Genomic DNA, 23,104 nt, shown 5'->3' on the forward strand with positions numbered 1-23,104 from the left:
GCAGTGTACTCTTGTAAGGTGCATCACTGCAGGGCAATGAAATTAGCTTCTGTATTTGTTAAAGCAGAGCTGCTTTTGGTGTTTCATTAGAAAGGTATTTTGCCATTGGGGAGCAAATTTTTGTGTTGGTCTACATGGGGTAAAGAATGTGAAGGAGGGATGCTTGGCCAAAAATACCTACTGACACAGCAGTCTTTTCCTTTCTTTGGAGGGACTGAGTGGAGAGTATCACTGAATTCCAGTAAATATAAATGAGCTTGCTCTTAACAGTACAGGGTGTACATATACGTCTTGGGGATCCTACAGTCTGTTTCCTACTTGGGACCAAAAGTTCCTCTTCAGCATCCAAGTTCCTGAGTCTCTAGTCAAGGGCACCTTAACAGCCTCCTACTAAGATAAAAATATATCCAGATCACAGCAGTTCCTTCATGCCCCTCCTGAACTGTTTGGGAGGGATCTCCTGTGCTCTTGCTTTTGAATAGACTGAAAAACTGATGTTAGATGCAGGTGCTTGTGTAACCAGAGTCACCAAGCAGTCATGGGCAAGATTTGGCTCTCTGAGTTGAGGTTTTATGTCAGTCATATCTTGTGGCTGAATCATAAGTTTGTCTTTTTACTATATAGGATCTGAAGAATGTTACCGAAGTTTTGAACCTGGACTTGCAAAGCTAGGTATTGTTATGCATACTGCAACACCTGAAAAGGAAAAAAAAATAAATCTGTATTTCCAAGGGTGCCATGTTCTTGGAGCTCCCAATGAAATCAGTCCAGTTATGTTTTTTTCTTTTCAACTGATTCAGTTGAAGGGTGAAGATGTCCTAGGCTTTAACTGTGCACAGAGAAATAAAATATTTAATCCAAATTGTTTCTGTGTTGCATTTGTTGATCTTGGTGAATTTGATATCATCTTCGGGATGGTGCCGTCTAGTGTTTGAAGTATATGAGATGAACTCACAGTGTATTTACAGAAGCAAAAAATGACGGTATATAGTAAAGACGCATTGTTTCAGCCTCATGTATGACATTGTGATTGTATGTTTTTTAATGAACAGACCAGAGTAGTTACACGTAGTAATGTTCGTTCACTATAAAGGAAAAGGGGTGTTAAATCATTGTGTTCTTTGATGAATGGCTTGTACACTGAAGAATAAATTGAACAAACTGGCATAGAGCTCAGTGAACATGAAATCAGCTATTAGAAGAAAGCTTGTGAACAAACTCTAAGCCTGATATGCATCTTTTGATTAATGTCCTATCAATCATCCATAGTAGCTACCTTAGCTAAGTTGTGCTGTAATCATTCATGGTTGCTTACAGGAACACTAGCAGGGACTATAGAGCTGCAATAACTGAATATTATTACTGATTTCTCCCTAACTCTTGCTGTGAACAATTACTGTTTTCACTATGTTTCTGCCTTCCTTTATTAAAAAGAATACAATGCAAAATGAAAAGAGAGTTCCTCAAAGACCAGTAAAATTCTCCCAGGGTATTCTTAATGATATTCTGTCCTAAATGGGCAAACTATTGTAATGCAGAGTTCTCACCAGGAATAATACTAATGTAATCACATTGACGCTGTCTCTTTATGGAATGTAGTCAAAAAGACAAAACATATGGTCAGACTAATGAACACAGAATTTCTGTACAATTATTACTTAAAATGGTTGAAATTATTTTAGCTCTTTTTGTATCTAAGTATTTTCAGTTAATGCACTTAACAGCAACAGCAATTAAAACGGCAGACTGTAAATTTGGATTAAATCCATCCTATTGACATTAGAAGAAGCCTTGATTCTTAAAAGGTATTATGTCTGTACCCCTCTCTTTTAAGACTTAATGTTTTAAATTTGTATGGGTCTTCTGGTTTTGGTTTTTTTTAAGGAAAAAAAAACAAACACATATTTTTCTCTTTTTTCCCCCTGTGATTGTAAGTTATTTGTAAATGTTTACAGGAGAGTCTTATATTCCTGTGTATGAAGATTTAGTTCTACACCATTTATTTCTTGACTGTGACACAAAGAATGCTTTGGCACTGCCCACAAAATAGGTCCTTAGGTGGCAGTATAATTTCCTCTGAAGTCATTGTAGTCTGGGAAATATGGTGAAGTAATGAAGTGATGACAGGTATTAACATGCATAATGGGCTTTAATAGACATTTAATGTTGTTTAGCTGGAAGAAGGAGAAGTGCTTTCCCATTGGAATATTTCTACATTGAAACTCATTGATCACCAGTTTCAGAGGGGAAAGGTTAATCCATCAGTTTCTGTAACCAAACGGCACTGATGGAAATTCTTTAGGTGACATTCTGGAAGAACTGAGCTTTCCATCTTTGCAAACAAATGAGTGATATGACAAGCATGGTGTTCAGAACACATTTAACCAATTGATTTTCTCTCCTCTTGTAATAAGATCTAGAGACATATGAAAGAGTGTAGCATGAGCCAAGATTAAAGGAACTGCTTCATACACGCGAACATAGGGGAACTGCATTATCAATAAAGGTTCTATAAAGCATGTAGGCACCCATTCTTTTTCTTTATATAAAGTTTGTTATTGCAATGAATAGCTGTTATTGAACTGCTTGCCTTTTATTTCAGTTTTTCTGAATTCCGTTTGGGTTGACTTTCTGTGATTTCCTGGTAAATGTTAGGAAAAAATGTTATGTTTTGTTATGGTAACATTTTTGCACTCACTAGTAAATTCAGGCCAGCTCTGGATTTAAAAGCAGGATTTACCTTATTTTGGAGCACGAAGAAAGACATGAGGAAGAGGGAGGGACTTGATTTCATGTAAATATATTTTAAATGTTTAATCTGTACATTTCCAAACTGTAATGACCCTCATGTATTTCCTTCCTCTTCCCTACTTTTTGTCCCAAATTCAGCCCTGCTCTGAGTTTCACATACCCTCCTACACCGGTATCCCTCCAGCAAATGCATCAGCAAATTATAAGCCGTCAGCAAACCCTAGGTTCAGCCTTTGGACACAGCCCTCCACTCATCCATCCTGCTCCAACTTTTCCTACCCAGAGACCTATCCCTGGCATCCCCAGTGTCCTGAACCCTGTCCAGATCAGCTCTGGACCTTCTGAGTCCACACAGGTGAGACACAACTAAAGAAACCTTTGCACCCTATTAATTTATGAAAAAATGAAACAAATGACATTGTCTTTACGGCAATTAATCACCACTGTCACTGAGATCCTCTGATAACAGTTTTCTTGCAGCTATAGCATTTGAAGTCCCTTTATTATAAATCACAGGAGTGTATGCACATCTCCTGATTGGTAGCATGCTTTTTAGTCCTCATCAATATTTCAATGTCCTGCTGCAGCTTCTCATTGCAGACTGTCTCTCCTGAATCTTGTACAGGAACATAATACAGGTGAAAAGCAAAAAAAGGGGGGAAGCCCACACCAAACAGTAGAATTTTAAAGATTAGCAGCTTCCCCTCCAAATCAGGCTGACTATTATATACACAGGGTCAGATTCTACCCTCCAGACACAGGTATGAGTAACTGAAAGTGCATAACTCAATTTGTGAGCACCAGAGGAATTCAAAGATAGTGCAGAGATTTGAAGGTTTTTTCTCAGGTTTGTGCAAAGTTGGTCACAGGGAGTTTGAATTAGTCATTTCAATAAACCGAACTGTATTCTCAAAAGCTGAAGATGTGCAGCAGTAAATTAGGTCCATAATGTGGAGTTCATCATAGTTTGTGGTTTGCCTGCTATTAACTAGTGCTGTTTGCATCCAGATGACCTGGGATAGGTTATTTATCAGCCTGGGAGCTATTTGTCTCCTGGCTAGCTTTTACAAATGTAGAAGCAGAACATACTCCTGTAGGAAGCGTATTGATTTTTTGTGGGGTCCGTGCAAGTTCAGATATCTCTAAAAGATCTCTGGATTCCTACAAGATCCATTTGCAGGTGTAGATAATGGAGTTCAGTCTAGCACAGCAAGAAAAAAAAAAAACAACAAGATTGTGGTCTGTTTATGTCAGCATTAATTTTGCTATTGACAGGAGAATCCAGGACTAGGATTTTTTGGCTGAGGGTTTTACACCAGTGTTCAGTTTTACTTCCTATCCACCATTATAACAGGAAATGCAGTAAAAGAGCAGAATTCTTCTGTGCAGATGTTAAGTGCTAAACCTTTCCTCCAAGTGTGAAAAAATATATCTTTTTCTTATGTTGATTCAAACTAGTCCACAGTGATTTCGTTTTTCAAAATCACCTTTCTGAAGTCATCATTAAGTGGAAAATCAAGTTCTTCCTACCCCTCCCTGGCCTGACAAAACCAGCATTGGTTTGTTGCAAGGAATTATATTAAATGCCCTCTTTCCTGTTCCCTCCCTGCTCCGTTACAAGGTTGAGTGATGCAGCTCTTCCACAATTTAATGCTATGTAATTGAAGCACAATGTAATTGCATATCCAAAATAATTAACAGTGTAGCTTCTCCAAATAAAGTTGCTGAGCAGATGCTGCGTATTTCTGTTTGGAGCTACATGTTTATCACAGTCTAATTCTGTCTTTTTTGGGAAAAACCCCAAACTATGCCTACAGCAGAATAAACCCACAAGCGAATCTGCAGTGAGCAGCACTGGAGATCCCATGCACAACAAGCGCTCCAAGATAAAGCCTGATGAGGACCTCCCCAGCCCAGGAGCAGGAAGTGTGCAGGTACGGTGGTCAGGTTGCCATGACAAGCCTTTCATCTCACTGCCAGAGGGAAAATGCACTTTGCCTATAGCATGTGTTTTCAGGCTTTCTGCCCTTACACAGCCCTTCATCTAGGGCATGCATGGGTGGCCTCAGCTCGTGGTAGCAGGGGTTAAATGTGGTCAGTTAGGGGCTGCTGGGTTATAGGGCTGTGTTGCACAGTAATGGCAGAGAGGACAGAGGCTGATGCAGAGGCACTTCTGATCAGTCAGAGAGTGCTAAACTCTCTGTTTGCTGTGAAAGAATGAACTAGAGATACTCAGGTATTTATTAAGGGTGAGTTTTCTGTTCAGGAAGATTATTTACACCATGTTGACTTTTACCAGGTCTTAACATTGGGGCCTCAGTGTTAGGCTCCAATCTTGCTTGCTGTACTTACCACACCAATTAATTTCACTGTTTTTAGTACAGTGACTCCTGATTTGCAGTGACTCAGGGGAGATGAGAATCAGAGCCTCAGTTTAGTGAGTGAATCCATGAAAACAAAGCAGAGGTCCATATAAATGCTTCAGCACGTCTGAAATGGAAGGAGTGTGACTGCATAATCTGAACAAAATTTTACTCTTAACATCTTACCCTAACATCTGAACAAATAACAACCTGGGCAGCTTGAGGCAGCTTGAGGAACTGAAGGTGGGAAGTCAAACCAAATTAAATACTCTCTTCCCCTGCTCGCCCCTTATGTGCACAGATTACAGACAGGAACAGGCTAACAAGTAGACTGAAAATTACCAAATTACCAAAACTGCTCTGAAAGGGTTTTTGCATGCAAAATTGGCACTGAATTAACAATGAAACCACACTCTGGATTAACAGTGATCCGTTTTGAGTCTCACCATAGTATTGAAGTCAAATACAATTATTTGAACAATATTGAATAGTCCCTTTTCACTAGTGATGCTACTGAATAAAAAGGGGTAAGTGAGCAAATGAAGAGCTGCTTAGATCTGGGGAGAAGAAAGCCAAACCTTTACAATTTGCTTGGTGTTGAAATGTAAAGGGATTTTTTTTTTCAGAAATTATCTGAAGTGAGTACTTCTCAGGAGGAAAAATTTATTTTACACGTATAGTCTGCAAACGGCTTCTGGCTTACCAGGACTGTTTTGGGCTACTTGTGGAACTGAGTAACAGAGTGAACTGAGAGTAAAATAACCTACAAACCCACCCCCATATTTCTTTTAATGCTTTCTTTTAATTCACTTTTATTCGTTGTCGGTTTCAGAATTTCTTCTCTCCTCACCTCTGTTTTTTTCCTCTCTCCAGGAACAGCCAGAAGGAATGACCCTGGTAAAAGAGGAAGGGGACAGAGATGAAAGCAAACAGGAGCCTGAAGTGGTCTATGAGACAAACTGCCACTGGGAAGGCTGTTCCCGGGAGTTTGACACGCAGGAACAGCTAGTGCATGTAAGTTAATGGTATTCAGGAACTGGGTTTTAAAACAATGTGACCTTTTTCATGGGGGTCGGGTTCTCTGACCCTGTGCTGAGTCAAGTTTCTTAGCTAACAGCGCAGCAAACTGGAGAGGGGTTTATGAGTTTCTGAGAATAAAGAAAACTCAGAGCCACAGTGCTTGACCTGTTCAGTCAGCTAAAGCTTAGTGTAAAATTCAATAAAGTCTTCAATAGAGATTGTAATGGCTCTGATCCTGTAAGCCAGCAAATGCTATTTTGAGTTAGAGACTTTGATAGTTATTGAGTAATAGTAAACTGGACATGAATTATTATTAACCTTTAGCCAAGTTTGATTTTTTCTCCCAAAAGAAGGTGTAACAGTAGAAATGGGCGAGGAGAATTCTTCCTCTTCCCTAAGGGAGTTTTTGGTATGAATTTACTGTTGTGTGTAAACTGAAGTGGATTATTTGGCTAAATACATGGAGACTGATTTATTTCAATTTTTAGCAAAAGTGAATTGTAAGGTCTTTTTCATTCTGCTTCAAATATTAGTCATATCTACCCTGTTTTTTTCTTCCTCTCTACCAGTTCTCCAAAATAAATGTTTTTCTCTATTTTGTGGTATTGTAAGCTAGAAAATGAATGATAAAAATCTAGAATAGAACCTGGCAAGAAGACCTCCCTCACCATTTCCAGCCTCCTCAGCTAGCAGCACCTCTCTTAATTACTGACATCATAGAACATATCTAAATACTCTGGGAGAAAAAAAAAAAAGAATTCCTAATAAAGATTACAGAGGAACATTTTCGGCAAATGATCAGTGTGTCAGAATCATATTTATTGTAGAAAACTGGTTAATACCTTCCTGGAGCTCATGTAAAGTCTATGGCATAATGTGGCCAATACTACTGAAATAGCTTGTTGAAAATGTACTTTTGCACCCAAAATAAATTAAAGAAACCCCACCATATGTTTACAAACACTATGCAAAATAGTAAAATGGAGAGCTGATCTTAGTAAAGGAGTGCCAGGTGAGTGTGAGAGCCTCTTGATGTTGCACTTGTTCACCAAGATGTATTTTCAGTTCATTAATATTATTAGGTAGTAGTAGTAACAGCAACAATGAAGAAAGACTATCACAAACTAAAAGGTATCTTTTGGACACATTTTGCATGAAAAATGCCGTAACATTTTATTAGGCCAAAATGAAATGCGAGGAGACACTCTTTCAGTGTTGTAATATAGTATCTTTTGGGGCAGAAATGCCCCATAAACTGCTGCTCCAAAGGCTGGACATATTTAAAAGACCAAATGTTAGTCTTGCAAGTGATTCCATGCAAACAGACTAGTTGACGTCATCTGGGGCTCTGCACAGGCACAGGCTTTATATCTGCTAATAATTGTAAGCCTGAAGCTTTATGATGCCTGGCAAACCTTTCTCAGTATTCAGAAATGATCCCAGTGATGATGATAAATAATTTACAGCAAAATATATGAAATAAAAGAGAAATTCAGAATAAAGGTACCCTTGGTAATGAGAAAAAGGAAGAGTGGTTTTTTGAAGTTTCAGGCATAAAATTCAGTTGAATCCCATTGTGCCTGTTAGCTAATAGCTAATGTTTTGTAATTTCAGGTAAATTAAATTGAGAGAGTGATAGTTTGGTTGATTTTTTTTTTTTTTTCACAGAATCATAGAATAGTTTGGGTTGGAAGGGACCTTAAAAGCTCCAGCCCCCCTGCCATGGGCAGGGACACGTCCCACTAGATCAGATTGCTCAAGGCCCCATCCAACCTGGCCTTGAAGACCTCCAGGGATGGGGCAGCCACAGTTTCCCTGGGCAACCTGTGCCAGTGCCTCACCGCTCTCATGATGAAGAAATATTTCCTTATACCTAGTCTAAACCTGCCGCTCTCTCAGTTTATAGCCATTGCCCCTAGTTCTATCACTACAAGCCTTTGTAAACAGTCCTTCCCTAGCTTTCTTGTAGGCCCCCTTCAGGTACTGGAAGGTCACTATGAGATCTCCTTGGAGCCTTCTCTTCTCCAGGCTAAACAACCCCAGCTTTCTCAGCCTGGGAGGTGTGGGAGGTGCTCCAGCCCTCTGATCACCTTGTAGCCCTTCTCTGGACCCATTCCAACATTTCCATATCCCTCTGATGTTGAGGATTCCAGAAATGGACACAGTACTCCAGATGGGGTCTCCCAAGAGAGGAACAGAGGGGTAGAGTCACTTCCCTTGCCCTACTGGCCATGCTCCTTTTGATGCAGCCCGGGATACAGTTGACCTTCTGGGCTGCGAGCGCACGTTGCTGGCCCATGTCGAGCTTCTTATCAACCAGCACCCCCAAGTTCTTCTCTGCAGGGCAGCTCTCAATCACATCATCCCCCATGCTGTATTGAAATTGGGGATTGTCCTGACCCAGGTGTAGGACCTTGCACTTGGCCTTGTTGAGCCTCATGATGTTTGCAGAGGCCCACTTCTCCAACCTGTGACATGCAATTAATTTTAAATGCAATTGTTTTTCTGTCTGATTTTTGTAGTGAATCTGACTGTTCTATAAGGGTTAATGGCCTGCATGATGGCAACATCTGAAATGGATTTCTCTAGACCTAAACAAGGCAGATAAAAACGTTTCTATGATACAAGAAGTTCTTTCGGGCAGAGCTCAGGATGCAGATATGTTATGATGGCATTTAAGAGTATGAAGTGCAAGTCTTCGGTATCCTGAAGACAATAAAATCATCATCACAGCCGTCATATTGAACCAGCGCAAATCAAGCTTTAAGAGTCAGCATGACTTAGCGATGGGGCCTTGGTTTCTGATTGTTTTTGCTGTTCCAACAGAGCCCTGCTGTGGGGACCTGAGCGTGTTATTTCTGTCTAGAATTGCAAAGGTCTTTAGACACCTAACTGAAAGCCTGGCTCTTCACTCTGGTCTCTCTCTCCCACGTTTTGTCTGCCTTTGATTGCTGCAGTCCACTGATGTACACCTGCAGCAACTAGGTAAAAGAAATCTGGGTCTCAGTAGGTCTTCATGGGAGGCCAGTCCTGGTTTAGCTTAGGTGTGTGACTCCAGCAGAAAGCCTTAAGTGTCTGAGTTCAGCCCTTAAAATCTCCCCACTCATGTGGCTCATGTATGCTTCCTACCTAAATACTCATAGTTAAATCCTATTAAGTACATATTGCCATAACTTACATTTACCTCCTTGTCTTTGCACTGGATGAGTTTGTGATTTGGCATATGCATGTGTGCACTTGAACTAGGCACAGAGAGTATTTGTCTCAGTGGCATGAGTACATCTTTTGCTCAGTAATACTTACATTGCAGTAGCAGCTGGAGGCCCAGAGTCCCATGGTGCTAGACACTGCTCAAATACAAGAGAAGGAATGGCCCTGATATAGGCATGAGGTCCTCACCCTGGAATTCCATAGCCCTGTAGATGGGGCTGTTCAGTGCTGTCTGGAGATACTTGAGCTAGCTCGTCTATGGGTAGGGTGTGTAGCTGGGATTATGCTTTCCTTCCCAGTAAAGTCAAGGAGTTGCAGGGTAATAGATATCAACCTTCAAACCTCGCAGCAGAGCTCTGCCACTTTGCCTCCCCTGGCTGCACGTGCTGCTGCTCTGCAAGTGATTGCCAGCCTGCTGGCAGACTCAGCAGAGCCCCCATTACTCCAGCCATGTTTGAAGCGGGATCTGAAGTCAGATGCTGGACTGCCATCTGGGACATCAAAAGTATGGATAACCATCCTATTTTATGGACTGTACTGTGGGGTAGTAGTCATCATGGCAGGGGCAACTGCCATAGATAAAGGCAATGAAGGCTTAAACTGCCCTAGCAAGACCCGTCCAGATAAAATCTGCTGTCTTCCCTATATTCCCTGACAGTCAGAAAGGATTATTAGCATGGGCAGAGAGCTGCAGTCGTGTGTTCAGAAGTTGAGTGGGTGTGATACAGCACTACACATGGGATAGTACATCATACTGTATATACACACCTGCCTCCTTATACTATGGGCATTCACTGTAAATTGAAACTCACAAGTGAGCTATGTAGATCTTCACAAAGTATTGCAAGAAATCTCTTCCCTATCACCCACTTCATTGAGTAAGTGATATGTAGCATGTGTTCAGTAGAAAGGAAAATGCATTTGTATATTTAACTTGGAAGTATTTAGAGTAGTATTTCACCAGTGCAAGGCTCTAAACGACGAACTTCGGAAGTTCAGCTGGGAAGAGAAAATTTTTAAAATTAAGAGTATCAGAAAGAAGTCCTGAAAAGTGTTCTTGTATGTCCTGATAAGGTGAAATTTTCTGGATCTACACAGGCTAGCAGTAAGTCTTTTAATGAATGTGAGGATTTTGGGGTTTTTTTTCAGGGGAATAAAGCTACTGTTTGTAGCCATATGTAATAGTAAGATGTCAGATCCAAAACGTCTGATGGCACAGAACAGACTGTTATCCAGGCCTTGCATCCCAAAGTACTGGAATTTTAGAGGAACTGCAGTGTTTAGGGAAAATGTAGAAGTATGTTTCTAGCTGTTTGTCTTGTTTCCTAAAGGGTTAGGTACCTCAGTGTGAATTCTAGTCACGCCAGGTTGAGCAGAGCTCAGGAGAGCTTTTCCACAACACACAATCCACACACTTCACGTTCAAAGATGTCATTACTCCTATCATGTATAGGGTGTATACACAAGCACATATGCGTGTCATTTGAAGAGGTCAATGAGAATTTGTGTATATGTCTTTCTGTCACATGAGGATAGCTTTATTATCTTTTTGGGAATGATGGGTCCCAATTTACTTCAAAATCAACTGCAGGTGTATCAGATTCTAGTAGTATCTGCATTACATTATGATGTGTAATATAACATGTAAAATGTTAAATACAAAGATAATATGTGTCTGAATATGTGATATAGCTTTAAAGTAGTAATTGCAGTCTTGGGTACAATAGTCAGCATTTGATGCCATTTTTCTGCATGGCTTTCTGTAGCAAAGCCCTGCTTTTATTAGTGTAAAATGTGGGCACTAGTGGAAGTGTGCTTAGGCCCAAAGAGACAATGTTTTCTGACTGGATTTATGAACAGAACCTGGACTGCTATGAATAAATAACTGAAAAGCTACATAAAAGAATTGTTATTGACCCACCCAGAAGGGTTTTGACACTGCAGTGATTTTGGTGTGGGGGCTCTTATTTTCAAGCGATATGTGCCACTTAGAATTCAGTGTGGTTAAATTTTCATGATACATACACCAAAAAGCAAGGTATTAAACCATTCAGATGCTCTGCCTTATTTATAGCACCTATCCATCCTTCCCCCCACCCCCCTTACAGTTAATAGAAGGATTCATGATTCTTCATGGTTGTCTATCTAGTGTCTGACAGTACCGACTGCTCTGCTAAAGCAAGTCACTATCTATAATTGATATCCTTCTATGGAATAAGGTGCTGGCTGCAATTGAAGGGTTTTGCTGAAAGCTCCTAAATCCTGACAAGTTTTGCCCTTGTTCTGGTTCAGTCGCTGAGCTGCACTACTGGGATCCCAGGGTTATTTGAAGTTGATGCTAAAGGGATGCGTGTTGCACATTAGCAAATCACAAAGTTGGAGAGCATGTTAGAATCACCACTGCATTCCCCTGCCAGGCAGTGTTATTTACAGTGCATTGTGCTCCTGAAAAGATTGCTTACATTACTGTTTGAACATGTGTATTATACGTTTCTTTTTTTCCCTTCTTCTTCTTAAATGGAAAAAAAGGGATCTTATTTATTTTAAAGCCTCAGTTTGCTGCTGGGGTCTTTATCATTCAGCTGTTTAATTAATTTCTCTGCCCAGCGAGATATTATAATTGGGCTTAGCTGAGCCCGAGTTTGTTTTAAATATGTGATAAATGCACTTGATTGCCTAGAAGCTAATAAGATATTGTATATTTTTATAAATCTGCTTTTTGTTACAGTTTGTCTTTTTTTCCTCCAGAAATCAGTTCAAGAATAAAATATTGCAGAGGGGTTAGACACTAAAGATAAAAGTTTGTTTAAGAAAATTATCCTTCAAGGAAATGACTGAAGTTATTGTTAAATATTAATACAATGGCAATCAAAAAATGCACTGCTGCCTATTTTTCATCCCCCTTGCTGTGTAGCCTTGATGATAATTATTTTTTATTCAAAAACATGCTTGAAGAACTGTAAAACTATTCTTTGTTAGTATTTTCCCCTTAATTGTACAGCAATAAAATTTTGTCATTGTTGTTACATTTGATTAGATGAGATCAAAAAGCCCTGAACTGACAGCAATGGCTTACATTCAGGATTTCATCTGCTGAGGTCTTCCTGCTTCTTCGCAAAGCCGTGGTGTCTGGAGCATTCCCTGGGCAGCTGTTGTAATGCTCCATCAGGCTCCTTTATTACACTCAAACCAAAAGGAAAGTTTCTTGCCTTTCTCAGGTACCGATGTGTTCCCAAGGTAATTGCGGTGCACTGAGGATTCCCAGAAGAATCATTACGTGAAGTTCCCCGAGTTGAGTTTCTTAAGGTTTTTGCCCTCTGCACCTACAGAAAAGGTTTTGCAGCATCTGTAGAGATGTGGGGTGCCTTAATCAATGCTATGCACCTTGAAGGGTGGTTTACACCACTCTGTGAAGGACTGGACCTCTTTGGAGTGGGTCATTCTGGACACCTAGAAATAAGAACACCCGAAATTGGCTTTTAAAAGTCTCACTCCCTCTGCTGCCCTCCTGCTCTGGGCCTGTGGGTTCTTCCTCTGCTCCTCTCCTATAGGAGAGTGGTAGGTAAGGATGAGAGAGAGCTGCATCTCTCTTCTCTAAAAGAGATCCACTGCTATAGAGGAATAATCTAGATGAGAGGGGTTCCCCCGAGTAACAGCTGCAGTGGCAGAGCCATGAGACCTGCACCTTACCCTCTGCTTGCAGGAGGAGAAACTGCTCTATGAGCAACCAGCTTCAAGCTGACAAAGCTGAAAAGGTGCTTTTTGCAGCTGTGTGAGTAGGCATCTATGTCTGAAAGGAGTTGATTGCACACAGTTGCCCCAAAAGGCAGATTATCCATTGCACAATAGTGATTACTCCTCTCTGAGCACTGGAGGTGTCCTTGCAACTGCTCCTAATGTGGGTGAAGTCCCAGCTACCTGAGGCAAGGCCCTTCATGATCTCAAAGGGGTGTAATTACACATCGTGGTTTGCATGCATCTCCAAATTTGTGCAGGGATTTATTTAATTTTTAATTCTTCTTTGCAGGGCCAGTTTTCAGCACATTTTCATTGTAGTTTTATTTGGTTCTAGCAGAGTAACATAGAGAGGCTTCAGCCCATTCACAGGATCATTGTGCGTGGCAGTGACAGCCACTGCCCTGAAAGGTTCAGAAATGTTTCCTTTAAATTGGAAAGAGTAGGGAATAGATAAGAACATGAAATCCATTATAGTAATCATTTTTTCCTGACAAAACGAGAATGTTTTACATACAACACCAAAGAGGCGTTTGTTGTTGGTTTTATTGTATGGCATCTTATTTTATTTTTTACTCAGCGGTGTCTGGACCCTAATCCATATTTGGAGACTGTGAACAAAAGAAATCATTCTTCAAGTGAGACAAGCCCAGGGCTTGGGACAACATGGAAAAGGAAGGGAGTTGTTTCAGAGGCAGGCAAGTGCCATGGAAAGGTTTTTTCCCAGTTTGTGCATCCCCTCCATATATTTCATCTTTATAGCTGTGATGAAACAAGGGGGAAGATAGAGGAGGAGAGATTATAGCATATAATAATGAGAAACATCTCTCCAGAAGTTTTTAGATTTTGAAATCTCTTTCTCCCTGCACGTTTAAAGGCTGAGTTATAATTACAACACCACCTTGTTGTGCTGGATTATAGGCTGCTGAGCCCATAGTTTTAAACTGTGCCAGGAGGGTAGCATTGTTTATAGGCCAGCAATTCATTACTGGCATAGTAAAGCTAGTAAGCAGATCTGTGCCCCTAAGTGCATGTTTGTTTTCATTTTGTTTCTTTATAGGTATCTAACAGAGACTTGTTTGAGTGAAGCATGTCTTTAACCCCCATCAAAAGCAACCTTCTAAGTGTTGTTGGGTTTTAAGGTTAAATAACCACAGACTTATACTACTCTGTAGCCTCAGTAGCCCTTGGGGTCTGGCACAGCCCTTGTTTGCCTTCCCAGCCCATCCTTGTGCGCGCCAGCCACCGTGTTGCCCGGTGCCTTCCAGCAGTGTTAAAAGTCAGCACTGCTGCCTTATGAAGAGATCTTACTCTGGGCTTGACCCAGAGGCCAGCTGTGCTTTGGCTCAGGTCCTCTTCAGCACTCCACTACACAAGCACATCGACAGGTCCCCTACCTAGAGTCTGGCTTTTGATGAATCACTCAGAAGGCCAAAAAAAAAAAAAAAAAGTGGGGATTTCTTTTATTAATAGAGAAAGGTTTACAAAAAAATAAATCCACCCTAATCTGTAAAGTATTAAGAGGGGATTCAGTGAGAGAAACGTAATCATTTTTTTTATTTTAATTCCTCTGTAATTAGCATTTCTTTCACAGCATTAGGAAAACTTGTTGTGAGTCTGCTGCTGCAGCAGCTACTGTTCATACAAGTTGCCAAAGTCATTGTCTTTGAATTGGTGTCCCTGAAAGAAGTTGTTAAAATGTGGCATGTTGTTTAAATAGCACTTCTTTTTCACTGTTGTGGGTAAGGATGAACGGTATTCCTCCTGTGCCCTGAGAAGTTACTTTATCCATTTCGATTGACATTGGAACAAGTGGGCACTTGAGTAGAAAGGGCTGTGTATGGCAGGGAGCAGGGTTTGTCCTCTGTCTGTCCTTTTAATCTGTTGTGGTTTGAGCTAAATTGGAGTCAGTTTTGTGACTAACTCAGTTGCTCTAAGTAGCTTCATTTTTCTGAAAGCTAACTGCATGTTTTTGAGACAGTGTTCTTTTCTAAAGTGATAACACAGGGCATTGATATGCAAAAAGGCCAATACTTATACTTAGCCAAGGTCATCCTCAAGCTGGTGGAAAAGGAGCTGCACCTGCAAGGAGGGGCAAATAGGGCTGGTGACCCTGAACTGACCAACAGAGGATTCCAACCCATATACGTCATACTTGGTATAAATCAAGAGATCACAAGGGTCTGTCTCTCTTCTGTGATGGCCTACATCCAGTGAAGACATCTGGTTGTTCCTGATCTCAGATCCTTGAGTTCCTGAATCTAGTTCCTAAGTCCAGCTCCCTCCTAGCCATGGGTAAACTCCCTCATGTCTGCCCTGCAGCATTCATGGTGACATATAGTCATCGAGGGGTGGGGTGCAGGTGAGATCTCATATATTAATATATATTGTATTACTTTATTATTGTTGTTGTTGTTGTTGTTGTTATCATTTCATTAAGGCTGTAGTTTTAGTTTCCAACCAACAAGTCCTTTTCCTCTCGTTTCCCTCTCCCTTTTCCCTGTGGGGTGGGTGGTGGGGGAAGGAATTTCATAGCTGACTTTCAGTTTGCAAGAGAAGTGTAGGATAAGGAACTGCCAGTCAAGTCCCAGGAGAGCCTGTTCTGACTGAATGACAAACACATAGGCAAGAGGAAAGCTGCAGAATGAGTTGGCTTTTCAGTTCCTAAGTCTTGTAGGCATATCATGGGGAAGAGAGAAAAGAGAAGTCCCTGCCTGCTTTTATTGCTGCCTCTGAGCTGCATGCAAGATTGGGCTTGTGTATTGACTCCAGGTACCTTTCCATCCTGACCAATGGGCCAGGACAAAACAGATTCACCTGGACCGTGGTCCCTCTGTAGCTTTTTCCTGCCTTGCTTCTGCTGACTAAGTGATTTGCTATTATATAGCCTATATTATTATGGTGAAGCAGTGGAAGATCTAGCCCTGAACATTCTGGAATCCTCTGTTTGGTGTGGTGTGTCTCTGCATTGCTTTTGTTGCCTCTTGATTAATAGGATTTTATCCACAGTGCAGCAAAATAAAACTGATCAGCCTTTTATCATGTCAAAATGAATTTTGTGTTTTCCAGTGCTTAAACTTTTGTATAAGCGTGACTTTTCTTCAAGGTGTCGGCTGTTTAATCTAGAAAATGAATGGGTGGTGGTTTTGTCAGGAGTGGGTCCTCTGGTGGCTTGCGCTGTAGGTATGAGGTCTGCGTATACCGTTCTTACGTGTATCGCAGGGCTGAGATGCTGCAGTTCTCCATGAGATAAAGTAGTCAAGCTGAAAATGAAACAAAGCTCTAACTGTATCCCTCCTTGTGTTTAGCAGAGATAAACTACAGTGGAGTCTCAGTGCTGCTCCGTTTGGCTTCTGGCAGCAGCTTTAATTGGTAAAATGCAGATTTTTTTTTTGATCAAGAGGGGATTATTCTTGTTATCAGTCTGGAGCATCTTATTTCAAGATGAAAAGGCTTCGCTGAATTACAGATGCCAACATTTTTACAAAGCACTTTGGCGATTGACATCTCAAAGAGAAAGTATGATTTATTAGCCTATAATGGCTAACACTGAGCACTGGGCTAAGTCCCACTGATTTGTGAAACTGCTTAATATGAATTGCCTTTTTGTGTAATTCAAGCCCCAGATTTTTCATATAAACTTAGAATATAAACTGTATGAAACATTACATACCTGGAAAGGGAAAAGTGTAATGGGGCTATGTTGCTAAAAAGAAAATAAAGGCAAAGGAAGAAAGAGAGAGAAAAAAAAAGAAAAACAAGGAGAAAGAAAAAGAAAGAAAGAGAGGCAGAAAGGAAAGAAAAAGAGAGACCTAAATCCATCTTGGTGGTGCTTTTTTACAGTAGTTTGGTTGATATCTTGGCAGGGTAAAGATTAATAACAAGCCTTATCGCTATCAGTACCTGCTTGTCGATTCTCTGTAACAGGGCTGTCTGTTCAGCATGGAAATTATTGATTAAATAAAAATTGCTATTAGATTGTGATGTGATCCATAATCACAAACAATGGTGGACATTCCTCTTTCAGATCCCAAGCCATGCATCAAGTTTTTCCTTGCAGTAATTTATATTGTGCTGACAATCGCACCCATTAGGCTTTTATCCTCTCCTACATGTGTCAAGAAAGCACTAAAAGAAAGAGCAGCACAGTGGCAGGTAGGAACTCACTAAATTTTCAGAGAGAAGCACACCATAGCTTTGCCTCTAGTTAGCATCTACCCCAGCAAGGATTTCTGCCAGTTGAGGGCAACACCCCTTGAATGCAGGGACCTTTTTCAGAATGTTTTTAGTGAGGACAAGAGCTTGCTCCACAAGCATTTGTATCTAAAATTACAACTGTCCTTTTTTTCCTTCTGTTATTCCCTTGACTCTGGTTTTATTTATGATCTTTGTTCAAAGTACACCCATGGTTAGGCCCTCTATGTCAGGACAAAATGGAAAGGGGATGCATCCAGGAGGAACTGATACGATTTGGTGGGATATTTTTAGCGTTCTGGAGTGTGAAGGACAAGTGTGTTTCCTGTGTTTATTTTGCTTTGGTGCTTCCTATTTTGAGGAATCCAGTATTGGAGTGTTTCAGTTAAGACTGCATCACTTCAGTCTGAGTTAATTAAAAAGGTAGTATCTCCCTGTTCTCTTCACAGTACACGTGAAGACAGTACCAACTTTATTCCTCCTGTGAGAGCCTTTGTCTACAATTAAAGGAAACTTTGTCAAAATTTTTTCCAGTTTGGTGACTTTCAGGAGTTATACCCACACAGCCTCTCTGTCCCTTTGTCTCAGAAGACTTAGACAATATATATGTCAAAACTGGTCAAGCCCACCTGGTCTGGCTGCTATGGAGAGGCATTCATGTAGCACTGGACTGTGCATTGTAGATTGTTTTGCCAGTTAGCAGCACTAGGCTGGATTATTAAGAGATCTTTGTCCCTCTGTAGGAGGCCTGAGAATATAGAAGCTTGAAACACTGTGATTTTTTTTTTTCTTAGTGTAATCTTTAAGTTAGTAAAATTAAGGCTTTATGCTTTAAATTTTTGTCAGTACTAATTGTCATATGGTGTATATTTCTGTATCTCACTACTGTTGGGGTAGTTTTTGTGTATCTTTCTTGTGCCTAAACCATTTCCCACATTATCACAGATGATCAAGGAAACCTTTCCGACAGTATTTGACCATTTGCCACATTACAAGTGGCTTAAAGAGTGTTGAACAGTGAGCTTAGCTTACTTCAATATACAGGGCAAATATTAAGTTTTCAGGCTTGGCCAATGATATTTAATCAAGAGAGTACTTCATTTCACAAAACCGGAGCATGTGGGTTGCACACCTCGCTCCAGTGCAGCCACTTTCTCTACATGGATCAGAGCCAAGGGATTACCATCCAGGAAATTAATTGCCAAGGGGATTCCAACACTTACTGTTAGTAAAAAAAAGGCTGAACAACAAAGTGTGTTTTATATTGCATTCTGTAGGCGCCAGACTCCAGCTCTGATAGTTTTTGGATGAAGGAAAATTACAGAGATATGCGGCTGCCCTTTGGTTTACTCCTGCAGACTTCTGGAGCTGACTGGCAGTACATGTCTGTCCCATTCAGATGATGCCACAATGGCATACAGGAGAAGAGATGACCCTTTGCGATAGACTGGACTATTTAGGGGACTGATTTTTAATTGCCAAAAACACTTGTAAGTTCGCTGCAAGTCAATTAAAGTTAGCACATGGAATGAAGGGCAATAAAAAAATTGGCCTTCACTCTGTTCTGGAGTGTTAGGTGATACCCTCATGTTCTACTAAGGGATTCTCTATAGTTTTCATTCCAACAGCTCAAACACACATGTGTAGTCTAGCTACAGCACAAGTCCATCCGTGGTATATACGAGACAACAGAAAATGTCCTCCTGTGGCAAGAGAAAGATTACAGAAAGTATCTCTGCTGCCGTTCCCTGGAGCATCAAGGGTGACTACTTCCTAACATGTGACAGACCTTTGCTATCTGTGACTTTGCTAGGATGTGATTGGGATGACCAAATCTAGTGCAGGTGTGAAAGATGGATTCTAAAGGCATGTCCAGTGCAAAAAAGCTGAGGGAGATCTCAGAGGAGCAATAAGATGTTGCACGTGTGAAGCTTGTTAGAAGTGTTTCTTCGAGATGTTACAAAGGATGTGCCTGGAATAGTCTCCAGTTCACTCATGATGTTATGACTAACACACCACTGCTTCTGTCACCCACCAGTGTTATATTAATTCAATCAGGACCTCTTCTGTGATGAAACAAATGTTGAAACGTATGTTGTCTAGTAAAGATTTTGGTAATGCTTATCATTGCCACCATTTTTTTTGTAGTTTCTGCTAAAAGCGTTGTATTTTTTTTTCCTGACTTTCTTTGGGGTTTTTATGCATTTCATTGCAAAAAGTGGATCAGGTTTTATCTCCTAATCTGAACTGCAGCTCTTGTGGATTATGTATAAGGAGAGTCTAAGTGCATTTATTGAAAAAATCCTCCTATTCAGCAGTTTTTCTGCAGACAAACATTGGTGTTTTTATCATCCAGGCAATTTGGATGTATCCATGTGGCAAGCATAGAACTCTCTTTAAAAAAAGTAGAAAGACATACTCATTAAGTTACAGGGGAAGATCCTGCAGAGGAATATCTTTTCTTTCATTTTAAGTGTATCAGAGTTAGCTATGCTGTAATCATTAACAAAGTACCAAAAGCAGAAGAAAGCACATGGTATTAAAAAATCTGGTCCAAGGTTGACCTAAACAAAGTGCATATTGTTCAGAACATCCTGTCTGTATGCTTAGTGTTACTGTCCGTATGTTTAATACACCCTGAAGAGCAGATTCCGTTTAATTGTCTGACATTCACCTTGTTATTTCTCCCCATTAGGAGCATAGGATTTTCAGTAAAGGAAGGCAATGATTTAACTTTTTTGTAAAGGATCAAGTACTTTGTACTTTGCCAGTCCTTCTGTGTAGATAGATTGTGCCAATCTGGGAGTATAGAAGACTTCAAAATCTTTATAAAAAAATACTTTTTAACTTTTACTTGTTTTACCTTGCTATAGTCTTTCGCAGGTAAGTAAGTTGGCTCGTGGGACTGAGCGGTTTCTCTCTGCTAATATAAAATTATACAAAGCTGCTGTAATATATGGTTACACTTTAACTCAAAGAGCCTGTTGGTACTAACCTGCTTACAATCTATTTCCAACCACATGCACTGAAAGGTAGTGTAAATGTTAACATACTTTTGTCATTAAAACCATACAATTTTTATAAAACAGCTCTGGCTTTGTATATTCATTTGATGCAACACAGTTGTTGGGGTATTTTGCTGGCTACTTCTTTATTTCCATTTTTTTTCTGTTCTTGGCATCTTTACTGTTGAGCATTTATTTGTTGGCTCCTGTGTTGTGGAATGTAAAGATTAGAAATCTCTTCCCATTTTATTTTCTTGTGAACATACCTTATTTTAAAGAAAAGTATTATGACTTTGAGAATGACTTGAACCCACAGCTCAATAACTAACTATAAGAGCTTCTAAAGCCCTGCTTCTGCGGAAAACTCAGCGTGTTTGGACCCAGTCAAATTTAATGGGCTTCAGGCTGACATAAGAGCCCATGTGAGCAGAGTGGCTTGTGAATTCAGGATCTGCACATCTCAGCTAGGAGCAATGGCTGGAATTTATCAAAGCCAAATAAGATGGGGTAGAATAGTTAATTTGAGTTTTAATATGTACAGCAGATCTGATTGCCATTGATGTTGGATGAATTATGGTGTTGGGAAGATTTTTGTCTTCTGCATCAATGTGGGAAGATGTCCAAAGTATTTAGTTCTTCTGCACTGTGTGTGCTGGTGTGCTTCTTACAAAATCAGGACAATATTTCCATTCTTCATGCTATTTGTGAATAAGATGAAATAACTTATTGTAATGCCTCTTTCTGATGACTTCCTTCTCAAGTGTGCTGGCAGAAATTCAGAAATAGAATATATGCTTTTATGTGTGTTATGCTAACATCTGTAGCAGTGCTACATGCTGGGTTCTTCAAGTTTTTTTGTTTTTTAAGGTAAGCCCTATTTTTCATGTATGTTTTTTGTTAAAGATTGCATGCAAGTTCAGATTTGTAAGGAAAGAAGTCAGCCACTCCTTGCATTAGGTGGTGCCTGTGAAGGACATTTAATGGGTTTTAACTTGGTTTTCCTGTAAATTCTGTAGCAGTTGCATGTAAAATCAATTTCTATCCCTGAATGCAGAGATCATGAAGCAGAAAATGTTGAAGTTGGGCCTTCAGTGCTTTTCCCTTTTTCCATATTCAGTCACTCCTAAAATGTATCAGACAGTGCATTTTCTAGGCAATCTCAGACCTAGTGAAGGGCAGATGTTTGGTTTCAGGCCAGTCTTTACCCTCTTCCTAATCCAGCTGTAGGAAAACTTTGCCCTTGTTTATGCACTACTGTTTTGAATAGGTTCAGAGGGGAATGTGGAGCTCTTTGTAATGAGAATCTCCTCTCTTGTGAGCTTATGGTAGGACGTCATGCATTAGAGCTCTTTCCTGAGGGCAGGAATTCTTCCTGCGTCTTGTCTCACTCTATAGCATTCCTGCCTGTAGCTAGCTCTCAGAAATCCTGTGGGGAGAGCTTGAGTGTGTGTGATGGAGAAAGAAAGAAGGAAAGCAGACAGCACATGCTGAAGATCATCAGTGCAGGGCTGGGGTATAGGATATAGGAAAAGACCACCTTTGGCTCCTGTTGCATAGTAACATCAGAGCTTCATCACTTCATCAGTAGTGGGTCTTAAACCTGTTCAGCAAGCAGCCTGTGTTCAATCTCTTCTTCCAGCCCTAGCCTATTGAGCCAAGTCTGAATTCCCCATCACTGGTGCACACTTTGCCTGGCTTCTTTCTCCCTCTGCTTTTCTTCTTGCTACTCTGTCTTTGGGTCTCTTAGTTTACGCTGCAGGCACCAAATTACCCTAACTTTTTCTCATGTGACCTTTACACGGAAGGCGGGTAGCTCTAAAATGTGCGTGTAATTTGGGTGCAAAGGTGAAGAGTGTAAAAACCACAAAGTAAAACTGAGCAAAAGATGGATATGTAAGATTGTTTTTCTTAAAGTGATTTCTGTCCATAGCTGAAGTCTTAGTGAAGGTGAAAGTTGTAGAGGGGTTCTACCTGTCAGGTTGCCTTTTCTGAAAGGCTTAACCTGTAGTAAAAGGCTTTCTTTCTGTTAGCATAGCAGTTACATGCTCTGTGCAGATATAAAATTGTGTATCCAAACACATGTGGTTTGTACCAAGAAAGAAGCTAGAATGTGAGTGGAACTTGGAAGAGAGTTTACCAGCATTCATGAAGTAGTGTGGAGCGCATAACAGAAGCTGCAGAAGTTGTGCACCGGAGTGCATTGTGGCAGAGGACACCAGGAGGGCAGCCAGAGCAGAGGAGTAATGCAGACATCACGCAAGTAGTAGAATGTAGTTGGGAGAAATGCCAGGAGTGGTTTAGCTTGCAGTTAGGCCCTTGTACTCTTTCTGGAGCAGTGCGGGGACACTTCTTCCCTTCCGGCTTCTTCATCTCGGTGCCCTAGGAACTTAGTCATCCTCATGGTCACCTTGTTGCATCATTTACTGTTTCAGCGTTTCTCAGGAGAGCAGGGCATATTGTTGGATGGCAGAGACGTAACTAAAACATCCCTATTTGAGAACAGTTGACTTGAACATCTGGTTCTTGGTTTCCACTTTCAGTTCCTTCATTTTTCTGCTGTAGCTCCCTCACATAATTGCAATTAGCCCTTTCCTTGGGCAGGTCACAGATTCAGATGGTTGAAGAGAGAGATGGAACTTCACAGAACATGGAAGCTGCGATACCTTGCTTAAACTAAGGCAAATACCAAACAGAGCATCAGTGCTGGGGGAACTGGTAAAACCTGGTTGTCGCGGTAGCGTGTATTGAAAAAAATATTTCAATACATTTGGAGAAAAAAAAGAAAGAGTAAAGAAAGCTGGAATTCTTGTAACATACCGGCTTCAC

General features: G+C 40.6%; 1 protein-coding gene across 4 annotated transcripts in view; it reads left to right on the forward strand.

Moving 5' to 3' along the window:
- The window catches only part of GLI3 (GLI family zinc finger 3), a 209,099-nt gene that overhangs the window by 164,049 nt on the left and 21,946 nt on the right, over positions 1–23,104 (forward strand). For 3 of the 4 annotated variants that reach the window (XM_069859764.1, XM_069859765.1, XM_069859768.1), the window contains 3 exons: positions 2,890–3,106; positions 4,569–4,685; positions 5,988–6,128. In XM_069859764.1, the coding sequence (XP_069715865.1) occupies positions 2,890–3,106; positions 4,569–4,685; positions 5,988–6,128 (475 nt within the window). The remainder of the gene's footprint in view (positions 1–2,889; positions 3,107–4,568; positions 4,686–5,987; positions 6,129–23,104) is intronic. The other variant, XM_069859767.1, reaches the window with a different exon arrangement.

The sequence above is a fragment of the Phaenicophaeus curvirostris genome, chromosome 6 (genome assembly GCF_032191515.1).
Source record: "Phaenicophaeus curvirostris isolate KB17595 chromosome 6, BPBGC_Pcur_1.0, whole genome shotgun sequence".
Classification (NCBI taxonomy): Eukaryota; Metazoa; Chordata; class Aves; order Cuculiformes; family Cuculidae; genus Phaenicophaeus; species Phaenicophaeus curvirostris.